This window comes from Monodelphis domestica, chromosome 4 (assembly GCF_027887165.1).
Source record: "Monodelphis domestica isolate mMonDom1 chromosome 4, mMonDom1.pri, whole genome shotgun sequence".
Lineage (NCBI taxonomy): Eukaryota > Metazoa > Chordata > Mammalia > Didelphimorphia > Didelphidae > Monodelphis > Monodelphis domestica.
In genome coordinates, this window is record NC_077230.1 from 264,147,589 (window position 1) to 264,162,905 (window position 15,317).

The 15,317-nt window shown below is 37.7% G+C and overlaps 1 protein-coding gene across 1 annotated transcript in view; it reads left to right on the forward strand.

Moving 5' to 3' along the window:
- Nucleotides 1–707: 707 nt before the first annotated feature.
- Nucleotides 708–15,317, forward strand: part of SESN3 (sestrin 3) — a 90,331-nt gene continuing 75,721 nt past the window's right edge. The window contains exon 1 of the mRNA XM_007494989.2: nucleotides 708–1,316. Coding sequence (XP_007495051.2) covers nucleotides 1,233–1,316 — 84 coding nt within the window. The 5' untranslated portion in view covers nucleotides 708–1,232. The remainder of the gene's footprint in view (nucleotides 1,317–15,317) is intronic.

A 15,317-nucleotide genomic window follows, 5' to 3' on the forward strand; every position in this document is an offset into this window, starting at 1 on the left:
AGAGCCAAGAAGCAGCCGCTAAACTAGGTGTCGGCTTTTGCTTTGAGACTGTTCCCTTAAAATGATCCCCTTTCACTCAGTACCTCATTCGGTCCTTCGTAAAACAAGGTTAGTGATAAATGATGTATAAAGTTCTTTGGGATTCTCAGATACAAGGTGTTATGAGGTTGCAAAGTCTTCTTATAAGGCTTTGCTTTTTCTCGACTCAGCTAGGTCAAACCCTAACCACTGAACCGTTGGCAACGAAGGCTTAACCCCGCCCCCCACCGAGAGCACAGAAAACATTTAGCTCAATCTCCAACCCGCTCCGGTTCTCTTGCCTCCAGCTATTTATCTCACTCTCCTTGTCTGCAGGGGCAGAGAAAAGGGGGCGGAGCTAGCCGCGAAGAAGAGGGCAGGGCTACCTGGATACTAATTTGCATACATGACACCCTTCCTCTCCTATTGGCTGAGAAGCGCACGCTGCGCTCATTGCCTTCCACTAACCCGCCATCTCCCTACAGCTCTGGCCTCAGAGATAAACTCAACTTGCCCGGAGATTCAAGGCGACTTCGGCCTCGGCGATTGGCCCGTGCTTCCCTGAGTCAGGGCGGCGGTCATTGGCTGCGGACTAGAGCCTAGGGGGCGTGGCCGAGGCCCTCGGATTGGACGAAGGGGGCGGTTCCGGGAGAGAGTGGAGGTGGCGAAGGTGGTGGGGAGAAAGGGGGCGGGGCCGATCGGAGTTGCTGCGGCGGCTGTGGCGGCGGCGGCAGCAGCAGCAGCAGCGACGGCAGCAGCGGCGGCGGCGGCGGCGGCGGCGGCGGCGGCGGTTCGTCTTTAGCCTGGTAGGGGGGAGGGGGCGGGGGGCTAGAGGAGGATGGGGGCGGGTGGAACCACGGGCCGGTGAGAAGCATTAGCCGCCGCCGCCGCCGTAGTTGTCCGTCGTTGCTGCCGCTGCTGCTGCCGCTGTCGTCTCCTTCTCTTCGGTCCCCGGCTGCAGCCGCTGCCTCACTTCCATGCTCCAGGTCCCGTGCTCCAGTCCTCCAGTCCCTTGCTGACCCTCACCATCCTGCCCCTTCTCACACACCCCCTCCCCACCAGGGGAGTAGGAGTCGGAGACTGGGGGGTGGGCTGTGTGCGACGGGTCCTGCCGAGGTAGTGACGGTCCACTTCACGGGGCACTTCCCCTTCGCGCCCCTCGATATCCCGGTCTCGGCCCTCGCCCTCTCCCCTCACGGCGCCCCTCGGCCAGGATGAACCGGGGCAGCAGCAGCACCCCTGCCACCGCCACCGCCGACTACCTGCTCTGCACCAACTGCCGGAAAGTGCTGCGGAAGGTACGGGACCCCCGTACCCCCGACATCGTTCCCCGCTCCCTCGGGGAAAGGCCGCCTTATAACATTGTTGGAGGGATCAGGGCTTATAGAGTTCCTAGGCTTCGGGGGCGCCCATCTGATGCTCCAGAGACTTCTTAGGGAGCTGGGTGAAAGGGGGGACTTTTTTATTTGCCCAGTGTGTATATGTATTTGGGTGCCTGATTGTGCTTTCTTGCTGTCTCCATTCCTTGGGGGGGGGGGGGGCGGGCGTGTGGTGGTAAGAAAGATGAAATGAGGAACCTGTTTTCAGTTGCCCTCTGCAACTTAATCCACCTTCTTCTGCAATTTTTTTTTATTGATATGCATTATCAGTCTGTATAAAATCTCTGTTTTTCCTAAAGAACCCGGTGAGCTCTTCGATGTAGGTTGATTCCATCTTTTTGCACACTGCCACCATCCATCTCTTACTTCCCCCACCCCACCAGCAACCCCAAACCCCCTTTTCCAGTCCTTTCCTTGTGTGCATCTATGCCTGTGACTGAAATACCAGAAAAAAAGGAACTCGAACTTTATGCCCATGGAAAAATTCTAATTAATATTTCAGTTCTTAAGTATCCCTCAGGAGGCTGAGGTAGGGATGTCTGCCCTCCCCCAGTTTATCGAACCCCACTTCTTCAAAACTATTTTCTTGATCTTACTGGATTATCAGTCTGTACCTTTCCGAGTGATTGATAAAAGTTTGTTCCAGTGTTTTTGCTAAGTATATCTGGCTTAATCTATTTTCTACTTGAAAGAAAAAAGGAAAGAAAAAAACCCTTGGGGGGGGGGGGAGTGCTCTTTTGGAATGAAAAGACTTTTAATCAGACTTCAGCATTTAAACATCCCACTGGGTAATATTATAATCAGTTTAGAATTCTTCCCAACCAATTTCTACATTTGATTAAATAGAAACATTAGTTGAGATGCTTCTGTTTGTCCAGTGTAAATGAATTAAAATTGCTGAGCTGTGCAAATGCATTGGGACCAAAGAACCAAATAGGAGGAATGCTGGACCGTTTTTAGTCAATTTCTCTAAATGCATTTTGCACTGGGATTGTTCTTGTAAATATTAAAAAAAAAAAACAACCATGTAAGTAAGCAAGCTCAAATATTTGCGCTCTTTGTCCAAAAACTGTTTTTCTTCCTCTGTGGGTCAGGCCAAGTGCCAATCAAAGTTGTTTTTCAAGCCTCTTTTCCCTGCAGTAGGGCTGCTGGCTTTTTTTTTGTCTTAGTTTTATTTGAGGGGGTGAGGGAAGCAAAGGGATTGCAGATTTAAAGTTAAACCAAAAGTGAAATATGTCTTAAATTGTGTTTATCGGTTACGTTTCTATTAAAAAAAGATTTTATTAAATGTGCATGCTTGGTATGTGCAGTTATTTTTTCCATAAACTCTGGGATCATATTACAGTTGATACTTGCTCAGCTCATTGTAGCGCAGCTTGTGAGAAATGTAATGGATCAGAAGTGCAGATCAGCGCAGTTGAATGTTAACTGTTTCACTGCAGGGCCAGATGTCATCTCACTGTTAGCTTTAGCTTATTTCTATTTTTTCTATCAAAATAAGTACAAATTATTAAAAATAAAAGTCGATGACAATTGCTTAAACTCAAGATATACGTTATGAAAGAATTGATATAACAAGTACTCTATTGACTTAAAGAATTTAAATTGATAAATTATAATACCATCCACTTGATTGATCTTTGAAGCAACCACATTTGGAAAGAATCTAAAATTACTAGCTTTAAAAATATTCCTCTTGTACATTAAACGCAATCTCTTTCCTGGTTGTTGATGAAATAAAGTATTTTTTAAAGCAAAAGTGAATGTTCTCCGTTTTCATGTAATTATACCAGCTTCTTGCAAATCTGTGCCATTTCTGCTATTTCAGTAACTTCGGGTGTATAATGTCATTATATGAAAAAAGCTTAAATTGACTAGGTGGAAATGGAATTGTTTGGACTAGTTGTGACTTGACATTACAGCATCTGTAGCTTTGGAGGTGTTGCTCCATTCTTGATTGCTCTGAAAATAAGTTTAGATTGCCAGTTTTGTCTAAATATTGACATTTGTAGATTGATGTTTTCTAACAGTTGATTATTTCTGCTAGTGAGAATAAACTTAAGTAAAATTCAGTTTCTCAATGGTTCCTTGAAAAATACTTTTTTCCAGTGTTTTACATGATTGCACATGTAAAGTTTATCATATTCCTTACTCAGAGAGGGGGCAGGGTAGGGAAGAAGGGGGAGAATTTATTGTTAAAAATTGCTTTTACATGGGAAAATAAAATATTTTTAAAAGGAAAATGCTTTTCCCTTTTTATCAATAATTTGTGGTTATTCTTTTCCTTCTTCAATCCATGATATTCAAGTGGCTCCCGAAATATTTTTAATTTAATGTGCTCTTTAGTTAAGGACTGTGTCAAGTATGTCAATCATGACTTCTGACTTTTTTTGCAAATGATTTCTACAGTTGGGAGAATAGATTGACCTTTTACTGTGGATGTTTCCCATGTGGGATTATAGTGGTTACATAGTTTATATTTTGAAACTTCAAAGAATTCAGAATTCACCTTCCCTTAAATCCTTGGCTTTTACCCCAAAGGGCATATGGGTAAAACCAGAATTTTCCATTCAATCTGAATTTGTTTCTCAAAAGTACAGAATAAATTTGGATTGCTTCTAATTTTTTTCATACAAATAGACAATAGACCAAAAAAAAAATAGAGGTGTATAATAGATTTTGGTAAAAACAACAACAACAACAAACCACGCCACTAAAATTCTTAATAATACTACCTCTTATTCTTCATATCCAATAGAATTGGTTCTGAACATTGTTGTGGTAAAGGTAGGAATTTTGATATTAGTTTTCTGAGGTTTGTAATATTCTTTTAGAGTGGAATTCTAGCTTGGCTAGGATTTTACTTTATATGTTTAATTACAAAGTTATAGGCAAAACTGAGGAGGGTAACTAAGTGTCAGTCCATAACAATATCTCTTCCTGTCAATAAGGAGTAACAGCTACATGGCTCAAGAGTGCTGGACCTGAAGTAAGGAAGTCCTGAATTCAAATTTGACTTGAGATACCAGCTATGTGACCCTGGGCAAGTCACTTAAACTTCTTTGCTTCAGTTCCTCATTTGCAAAATGAGCTGGAAAAGGAAATGACAAATCACTCCATTATCTTTGCCAAGAAGACCAAGGGGTCAAGAAGAGTCAGATGCAATTAAACAAAAACAAATGGCATAGTGCTATAATTAGGGATTCTGTAGTCAGTGCCTTTGATAAAATGAATGAGATTACTTACCAACCCATGAAAACTGAATGTTAATTTTTTGTGTCTGCAAAGCAATATAGCTTTGAAGTGACAACTGCCAGAAAATTTGGGCATTTTAACAATTTAATAGTCATAAAAGATGTTTTAAAAATTAAAATGACTACCTTAAGTCTCCAAATAGTTATTTTATAACTATTTTGTATTGTAGCTTGGTTTGAATTTATAACAACTATATCTTGCTTTGTTTAGTCAGACTTCTTGTTAACTTTTAAATTTTGCCAATGTAGTTTTTTTGTGCTATTTGAGAAATGCTCAAACTTTGTGAAACATGGGATTTTTCCTTAATAATGGTAGAGGCAAGAGTAACACTTTTTTTTTTACTAAAAAGTTCTTCATAGGGTGACTATGGCTTTTCAGACTTGGATCTTTTGGTAATTGTAGCTTTTCTGATGTGTGTGTAATTATGCTGTTCAGTAGAGACAAAGCTATTATGTTCTCAGCTAGAACTATTTATACATTGATTTTGAATTTGCATTTCTCTATTGGTATTCTACCTACTTAAAAATGCAACTTTTTATTAGATGTTTTAATCATTTCAACTTTAAATTGATTGAAACAAATTTGAAAACTTTAACAGAAAGAAATCCCACTAGCCAGAAATGAAGAATGAAATTGAGAGTTAATCAGAAGAATTAAGACATCTAAATCAGAGGGTAGGAAGTAATTCCCAAGGATCTCTCTAAGTTTTAAGATGAGGATAGGATTCCTTTCTTTTTTGTTACTCTTTAATGAAGCATTTTAAAAGCACTCACTATGTGCCAAGTTAAGGGTAAAATTACAGTGTGTTATGGGACACAAAGGCCATATGTGGCTGTTAGGTCTTTTTAAGATTGGGACAGGATTAGGCATATGGTTCTCCTTATACTTTCTGATATTTTATTTAGTTAATATTTATAGATAAGTAGAAAGAGGCAATATGGTATAATAGATAGTGTGCTGAATTTGGGTTGATGAAGAGCTTGGGCCACAGATAGGTGAGTCACTTAGCTTTTTTTTACCTCAGGTAACCATTCGAATGGATTGTCCATGCTACACATAGGAAACATTGATATATTGATGTAATATCTATAAGATAACTATACCTCACTGATTCTTGAGTAGATACTAAGGAGTAATACTGTAAATAAGGGGATATGTAATTTAAAAGATATGGTCAAGGATTATCTCTCAACTAAATACTAGGCAACACATATTTCTCTGAACTAACCTCTTCTCCAAACACCAAGCATCTGCTCTCTGTGTTCTAACCCAGTTGTATCCAACACTGAAATAGAAAATAATCTCTGTAGCTTGAATATTGCCTTAAAATATTTTTATTTGTTTTGTTAAAAATTTGGAAGATGTGCCAGTTTGACACCTTTGATCTAATAACCCTTGAGCTACCTACTTCAATATCCACTGAATAGCTTATTTTGAACAAAATTCCATACTTTACCAGCATTTCACATCATTGAAGTTTTCTTGTCCTATATCACAGAATCACTTGAATGGGAAAGGATTCAGAGGTCAAATAGGAATCCTCATGTATGATGGCTTGACGTGTTCATCCAGTTTCTGCTTAAAGATTTCTAGTGAAAAAGATCCCTTAATTTGTTAAGGATACCTACCTTACTTCATGCCTTTTGTACCTCAAGCCAAGTCTTCACATCTAAAGTGATAGCTAATTTTATAAACTAATTCAGCTTATAAATGGAAAGGGCCCTGAAAAAGTTTTAATAGTCTTTCTCCTCTGTCAGGGGCCATGTATTTTCATCCCAGATAGAAGAGAAACCAGTAACGGAGAACCTATCTACTTTAAATGAATGTCTCTATCTAGTACTTGGTAAGGCACATTCTAGGGAAATTCTGGAAGCTTGAAAGCAGACAAATGTGACCTCAGTTTTCTTAAACCCTTATCTTCTGTCTTAGAATCAATACTGTGTATTGATTGGTTCTAAGGCAGAAGAGTGGTAAGGGTTAGGCAGTGGGGGGTCAAATGACTTTCCCAGGGTCACACAACTAGGAAATGTCTGAGGCCAGGTTTGAACCCAGGATCTCCCATCTCTGGGCCTGGCTCTCAATCCACTGAGCCACCCAGCTGCCCCCAACATCAGTTTTTTAAAACCAGAAAAGGGGCATTCTGGAAACCATAATTTTTGAGCCTGATGTTAATCTCAAAATTCCCCAGTGGATTTTTAAATAGATGGTTTATTCCATAGAAAAGGAAGATCATAGAATTATAGTTGGAAGAGACCTTAGTGGTCATTATTTCAGTCACCTTATTTTACAGATGACAAAACTGAGGTCCAGAAGTGTTAAATGATTTGCTTAAAGTCACACAGATAGTAAGTAGCAAATCCAGAATTCAAACTTGTATTCATTTACTAAATCTAAAACTCTTTCCATTATTCCATGTGTCAGTACAAACTCCCTAAATCAAGGGAAACCACTCATTTGATTTTGTGTAGGGGTTTCTTGGGGGCAGGAGGAGAGCTTTATTAGCATGGTAGATCAAGGGAATGCTATAAATATAGCTTATATTTTAATAAGGCACAGAGTTGCTTGCAATGTATACAACAATTATGGGCTTGATAGTTTGGTGGATCCATAGCTTGTTGAACAAAATGGTGATTGTTAGAATAAAGTGTTGGATTTTCAGCCTGAAGGGAAGTGTAGCCCAGGACTACAGGACTCAGACCTCAACAATATCTTGTTTAATAATTTTTAAATCAAGAAGTTCTAGATGTATAAGTTTTATATATACTGTATTAATATTTGTAGATATTGTAAAGTTCAGAGTGATAACTAATCCATTGAGTAACAATAGCATCAAGATTTAAATATCTTGATGGGCTAGAACATAGAGTGAAACTAGATGGAATTTGATTGTGATAAATGTAAAGTCTTGTACTTTCAAGAAAGTTTGATAAGTATAGCATGGAAATGACATAACTTAATAGTAGCTTATGTGGAAAAGATTCAAAGATTTTAATTAATCATGAACTCAATATGAGTTACCATTATGGAATGATTGCTCAAGAAGCTAAACAATCTTAATTTCCATTTATATAAATATATTATTCAGAAAGAGGTGAAGGTCTTAATAAATTATGTGCTAATCATACCTTTCCTTGAGTTTGTGTAAAGCTCCAGGAGCCCCATTATCAAGACAGAAATCAACAAATAACAACCACCAATATTTATATAATGGGTTTACATTTGGAAAAGAATTTTTTTTACCTTATTTCATTTGAGCATCACAGTAACCTTTTAACTTTAAGGTAGATATTAAGTGGAGCATCAAGGCCAGCACCATAGGGTGGTCTGCACTGACTTTGAGATATTCATCAGAGCAAGACACTCAGAATGAAATTGCAGAGATGGAGATTTTACTTTGTATCCCCCACATTTTTAAAAACTGTTACCTTCCATATTAGAATAAGTACTGTACATTGGTTCCAAGGCAGAAAGGCAGTAATGGCTAGGCACTGGGAGTTGTGTGACTTGCCCAGGGTCACACAGCTAGGAAATATCTGAGAACAGATTTGAACCCAGGATATCCCATCTCTAGACTTGGCTCTCAATCCATGGATCCATCTAGCTGCCCTGTATCCCTCACATTTCTATACTTAGTATGAAGACCTAATTTCTGACTATATAAACCAATGACAGTGTTTCCATTTGTTATTATAAATTGTGGGATCAGTTGTACCATCACAACTTCTTAGTCATGATTTTAACCAGGCCAGATGTTTTCAAAAGCTGTGGAGACTGCGTTGAATTTAGAATCAGGAGAGCCTTGTATATAAAACCTTCGTCTAACACCTATTCGAAGTGATAGAAAAGCCATTTAACCTTCCTAGCTTCACTTTCCCTGATAAAAAAAAATGGATTAATAACCTATAGAGAATTAGTCTAATTTTCTCTCCATGAAATAACTACTTTAAATAATCAAAGAGGCAGCTCTTTGTGGTGAAATCCTTTATTTTTCTTGGCCAAACATCCATAGTTCTGCATCACTTTCTTTGACAACATGATTTTGAATCCTGACACCATCCTGGTTGAACTGCCCTGAATATACTCCCATTTGGGAGGGGCAACATAGGGTTAGGTTCAAGTGAGATTACATGTGATTTAAATACATACATACACTTTGATACTACATATGTGTATGTATATATTGTACTTTCTAAGCTTTAATAGCAGCTTATGTATATTTAGCACTTTATCCAGTCCCAACTAGATGGGTATCTGTGTTTTTGATATGTAGTCATGCAGTATCTGCACAGTTTCAAGAGGAGGTATATTTTTCAATGGCTTTTGTTGTTGAGGAGGAGGCCTTCATTCATTGAATTGAAAAATGTCTCCTTATAGCTTTGACCCATTGGTCTACTAGACCTGCCTTCTTTTGCCACATGGGATAAATATAATATGTCTTCAAAATGCCTCCAGGTATTTGAAGGCTATTATTATGTCCAGTTTAAGTTTTGCCTTCTCTAGTTCCTTCAACCATGAGACTATTTTTGAAGGATGAAGGGAAGAAGGAAGAAAAGAGTAACTTTATCTTTAACTGCTATAAGATATTTGAAGGGAATTGTGCCCATTTTTAAGTTTTACCTTTTCTGGTTCTTTCAACTAATCTTCACATTATACAGTTTTTGAGGGAAGAAGGAAAAAGAGTAGGTGGGAGAAAAGAAGGAAGGAGAGAAGCATTTATTAAATAGTTTCAGTGTGCCAGGCATGGGAGATACAAATAAAAGAAAAAAGACAGTCACCCCCTCAAAGAGCTTACACTCAAAATGGAGGAAGACAGCCCATAGAAAGGGGTCAAAAGAGGGATGAAGAGTGATGATTCTTGAGGAGGGCAAGTTTTTGAAGTCTGGAAGCCAGAAAAGGGGCCTAGAAGGGAAAGGAGGATGATCTGGATTCTCACCACAAAATGATGGAGGCTTTGGAAGACTTTAGCAACCAGATTTGGGGCTGGCTTCAGAGAGGGATATTCAGGTTGAATCGATCACAGAGAAAGTTGAATGTACCAGGGTAAAGAGGCCCCAGGAGCTGAGCAAAGTTGGAGGTTGAAATAGCGTCAAAGAGATGATCTTCAAAGTCTGGAAGCCAGAAAGGGAATTAATTCCCCTCATCATCCTAGCTTGTCATTCATATTAATTTTTTGGATGCTCCAGTCCATTGGTACATATTTCAAATGTTCACATTCTCTTCCCTGTAGGATATTCATTCAGGGGTCCTCCAGAGAGCTTTGCACAGAGTTCTAGTGGCTTCATGTAGAACTTTGACATTACAGTGGTATCTTTGGAACACACAAGTTTTTTGCTGCTGGATATGTTCCATATAATCAGTTACATTTAAATTCATTTAAGAGTACTTAACAAGTCCACAGAAACAATTGGTATAGTTTTATATCAAACACGATGGGGTTACCACATTATATAATGTTTCCAAAACTTTTCTGCAAATCATTTCAATGTTTGTTGTAACACAGTAGAGCATAGGCTGTCCAGAGGCTACTTTTGAGGAATAACTCTGGATCTTAGAATTAACTGTATATTAAAATAATTAAAATGTTAAAGAAAAACAAAACAAAAAAAAAAGAATTAACTGCATAAATAAACTACTTGGGGCAGAGAAATAATTCCCGAGTACTTAGTAACAAATGGACCCAGCCAAAAAGAGTTGAATAGAAATCTGAAAGATTATACTTAAAGAATTCTGGTTGAATCAGGATACAGAAATGAGACTGGTGAACTATAAACAAGCAACCTTTTTTACAGGAGAGCAAAAAAGAAACTTAAGAAATGAGAAAAGTAGCAAGATGAGAGAGTAGTGATAGTAATTGAAATTGTAATGGGGCAACAAATCTTGTAAGTCCTCTGCCAAGAAGAGAGTTATCAGCAGAATGATGGATTATTATCCATTATTTGTTCTGTTGAGCAACTATGTATTCTGGTGGACCAAACATCTACCAATATTGTTGTACAGGAGATCTGGAGTTTATTGTGTTTTTTTTTTAAACCCTTGCCTCTTCTGTCTTAGAATCAATACTAAGTATTGGTTTGAAGGCAGAAGAGGACTAGGCAGTAGGAATTAAGTAATTTTCCCAGGGTCACACCTCTAGGTAGTGGCTGAGGCTAGATTTGAACTGAGGACCTCTCATATCTGGGCCTGGTGCTCTATTCACTGAGGCACTAAGCTGGCCCCTATTAACTTGTTAAAAAAATACTTGGATATCTATTTTAATATAATTAGTTTCCTTTGTAGTTCTGTGTATTTTATATACTTAAAAACATTTCAAGAAAAGTCAATAGGTTTTACCATGCTTCCAAAGGGGTCCTTACCACAAGAAGGTAAAGAATCTTTTCTGTAACAAAATTTAAAGAAAAGATAGATCTGCTCTGGAATTTAGGGATAGTTTTCTGTCTGTATCTAATTAGCCTCTGTGACCATTAGGGAAAATTGAATAGCTAGGAATATAGTGTGCTTGAATAGAAGAAAAAAGACCTTTGCCATATGCAATATTAGAAAGACTAGCTAAGACCTAATATTCTATGATCCATGTACATTTACCACTAAAGCACAGTACAGTAGTTGATGTTTATAATGGTGGCCTATAAAAGTAAATTTCTATTTAGCATATTTTTGTTGGAGAAGATAAAAGTACTTAATACTTAGTTAAAAAGTACTTTTTATAAAACTTTCCATGAAAGAACTAAAAACAAATTACTGGAATCTAAAGGGGTTTTACACTGCCAGCTAGAAAACTACTTTTGATACTGATTATAGCTCAATCATTCCCCGAGGATTCTGGATTATCTGAATTTTTACTATATATGATTTCTTTTTAAAATCATCTAAAAGTGGTATTCCCTAGTAAAACTTTACTAGGAGGCAAAGAAAAATGGGTTTTGGTTGATTGAAGATTACACAAATTTCTTTTGTTGCAATTCCTTGTAGTTAAAATAAAAAAATACACATATTTACATATGTGTATGGGTCTTTACAGCAAATTATCCATTTTGTGCTATAGGGGTTCTTATATATCAAATGATCCAGTCTCTTATTTTACAAATGAGGAAATAGTTTAACAGAGGTGATGATGACTTATCCCAAAGGTAGTAAATTGCACAACTGAGATTTAAACTGGGGTCATCTGATTCCAAATCCAGCTGTCTTCCTATTTCACCTCACCCTTAAATATGCATTTTGTTATTTATGCCATTTAATTGTGCCCAATTCTTTATGACCCTGTGGACCTGGACCATACTGGAAGCAGTTTGCCATTCCCTTTTCTAGTGGATTTTGATTTGCCCAGGGTTACACATCTATTAAGTGTTTGAGATCAAATTTGAACTCAGATCTTCCTAATTTGAAGTAGTGGTTATAATTTAATTGAAGACTGGCATTAGTTGAAGATCTTCTTTATAGCAGGAATTCTAAAATAGACTGACTTATTGATTCCAACATACACTTTGTAAGATGTTGTTTTAACATTTTTAGTATGACATGAACTTTAAAACATTTTTCTCCTAAAAGTAGAATTAGGAGTTGGTAAAATACCAATTGAAGATTTATGTATTCTTGTTACTTATGTTTGGTTAATAGAAGTTTTACTTTAGAAAGCAATGAAATCATTTCTGATTTAAAATTTTTTAAACAACTACTTGATGCAAAGTACTATATTTTGTTAGTGCTCATTCTCTCTTGACAATAAATGTGTACAACAGAGTATACGCCTGATAAAGTAATAATAATACCTTGTTTTAAAAGCATATTTAAAACTAATTTTAAAAAAGCCTAAAAGTTGGTTAGTTAACTAAGGTGAGATAGTTGTTACTTTATGTTTTATGTACTTGTTTACTCTTATTTGTTGTATAGACACATCAGATGACAGGTAAGGTTTCAATTCAAAGAATATGTAGAGATAATGATTATACTAGAGCCTTTGAGAAAGGAAGATTCCTTTTGTTACCTATTTTATGCTTTCTTTAGATGTTTATCGGAGCATTTCAGATGAATTCTTATGCCACCTCATTCAGAATTCCTTAAAAAATTAGACTTTAGCAGGGAATATTCCTCTTGGGATTCCTAGGTGGTCTGTTTTGCCACAGAGAGGCTTAGCAGTTGCATTGGCCACTAAGTTATTTCTTGTATTGCAGTTTGGACTGCTGAATTTCAGTCTGCTTCCAGATTTGTCCCCTTAATAGGGAATCTATTTCAGGGCATTTCGGGGCGGGGGAGGGGGGTTATATGGCAGTCCAGAACAAACCTAAGCACCTACTTTGAAGTATTGCATAGATCAGTGGTGATGAACCTATGGCATCTATGGCATGCATGCCAGAGGGGGCACTCAGAGACTTCTCTGTGGGCATTCCTGCTGTTCCCCCAGCACAGTTTTTGCCAGAGCTTATTACTAGAAAGCCAGAGGGATGTGGAGCCAGGCTGCTCTCCTCCCCCTCTCCACACGTGCCCGGGGATCAGCTGCCTCTCTGAAAGGTTTGCCATCACTGTTTGGGCATACACTGTTCTCTGCTTTTGGAGCTTATATTCTGCTCTGTAATTCAACCAGTGATACTCTCATATTTCCTACTTCATCCCATTCAATTCCCCAGTACAGGTGGCCAAAGCTAGAGGCTGAGGGACAGGGTAAGGGTCTATTAGAATTAGGACAAAGGAGGGCTAGACATGTAGATTGAAATATGAGTCTTCTACCTTCCTAACAAAATCTTTGTGAAAGAGTAGTTGAAGAAAGAGTTAAGACAGTAATAACAGTTCCTGTTATAGGAGATACTTGAGCTGAGTCTTGAAGAAAACCAGGGATTCTTGAGGATAAAAGCGGGAGTTACTATTGAATCCTCATAGTAAGTTTCCCAAAATTCCAGGGAAATAATTTCTGCCTTTGGTTGGGGGGACTCCTAGACCAAATCTTCCCTGTTAATATCTATAGTCAGCTCAAGTGAGGAGTAGGAACATAGGAGATTTTTGACCTAGCAACACTGAAATGTGTTGGTTCTTTGAACACTCCAGTCCCATCTCTCATCTTTCCCCTTTCCCCAACTTCCACTCCTTAGGCAAACAGTTAAGAGACTTGCCCAGGATCACACAGCTCCCAAGTGTCTGAGGCCAGATTTGAATTCCAGAAGATGTCTTCTTGACTCTAGGCCCAGTAGTCTTTCCACTGCACCACCTGCTGCTTCCATCTCTCTTCCTATGCCTTTGTATTGGCAATCCTTCATGCTTGAAATGTTCTCCTTCACCTTGGGTTCCTTCAAGATTTTGTCCACATTACCTTCAGGAGCTTTACCTAGTCTTTTTAGGTGATAGAAGTTTTCCTTCTAAGATTACCTTCCATTTAATCACTGTATATCTTGTATATTCCTATTTTTACTTGTTTTCTTTCCTGTTAGTATATAAACTCTTCCAGAGCAGTGATTATTTTTGTTGCTGTATTCATGCACTTCACATCATGAGTTCTTAATAAAGCTTTACTTCCTGACTGACCTTAGGTGCTTTAGTTACAAAAAACTTTTTAGTTTTAAAATTATCTTTATTCTGAATTTAACAAACCCCAAATAAAAGAAACATGCCCATATATAGTGTAGAATAGGAGAGGATTGTACAGGAAACCACAAACTTCTATTATACAGAGCTTGCTTTTATCTTTAAGTATGCAATTCAACATATAACTTTCACAACTGTCCTGTTTGTTTCTGATTCCTTCTAGCGTACTAGAAATCCTTTTCTTCCAGCACATAGCAAACATGGCAATATGTCAGGATACTGAATGTTACTTGGGGAATATGTAATATGTTATATTCATTTATTACTTCTTGGGGTTCTAACATCTTATATTTTGTTACTCTTTCTGGTAGGGTGTGATAGACATTTCAATTTATGTATGCCACTAAAAATTTTATGAGACTATTGTATATAAATAAGTATAACTAAGCACAGAAATTCCTATTTTTTGGTTATGTTACACTACACTAGAGCTTCCTTAAAATTACTCAGATATAAAATATGTTTTAGACTTCTTTTTAGTCACATAGTTGGTTGGGTGATGAGATCTTTATTTACAAGCATATGACTTGTTTTTCTCTATATATAGTAAAAAAGAGGCTACGGAAAATCACATTATAATTACATGTTATTAAAATTACAACCAACAAAAATTTAGGTCAAATTTACCACACATACATGATTAATATTTTATTTCTTTGTTGAAGATTTCTGTGCTAAGTGTCAATTATATGTGTTGATGGCTCACCTCCAGCTTCATGCTAGAGATATTTCTGTATTGAGAAGTCTTGTAAAATGTTGTGTTGATAAAAGTAGATGTGACCGAATCGCTCAAGAAATTAATATTATCTAAATTTTCATATTCAAATAGTACAATTCTATTGCTACTTTCTTTTGTACCTTAGTGCGTAGAATTGTGCCTTTTATACTGGCAAATAGTCAATTTATTTTTACTTTGAAAATTCTCAGGGGTCAGGTTGATGGCTAAGTGGATTGAGAGACAGGCCTAGAGATGGGAGGTCATGGTTTCAGATGTGTCCACAGCCACTTTTTAGCAGTGTAACCCATGGCAAATTACTTAACCCTTATTACCTATCCCTTGCCATTCTTATACCTTGGAACCAATACACAATA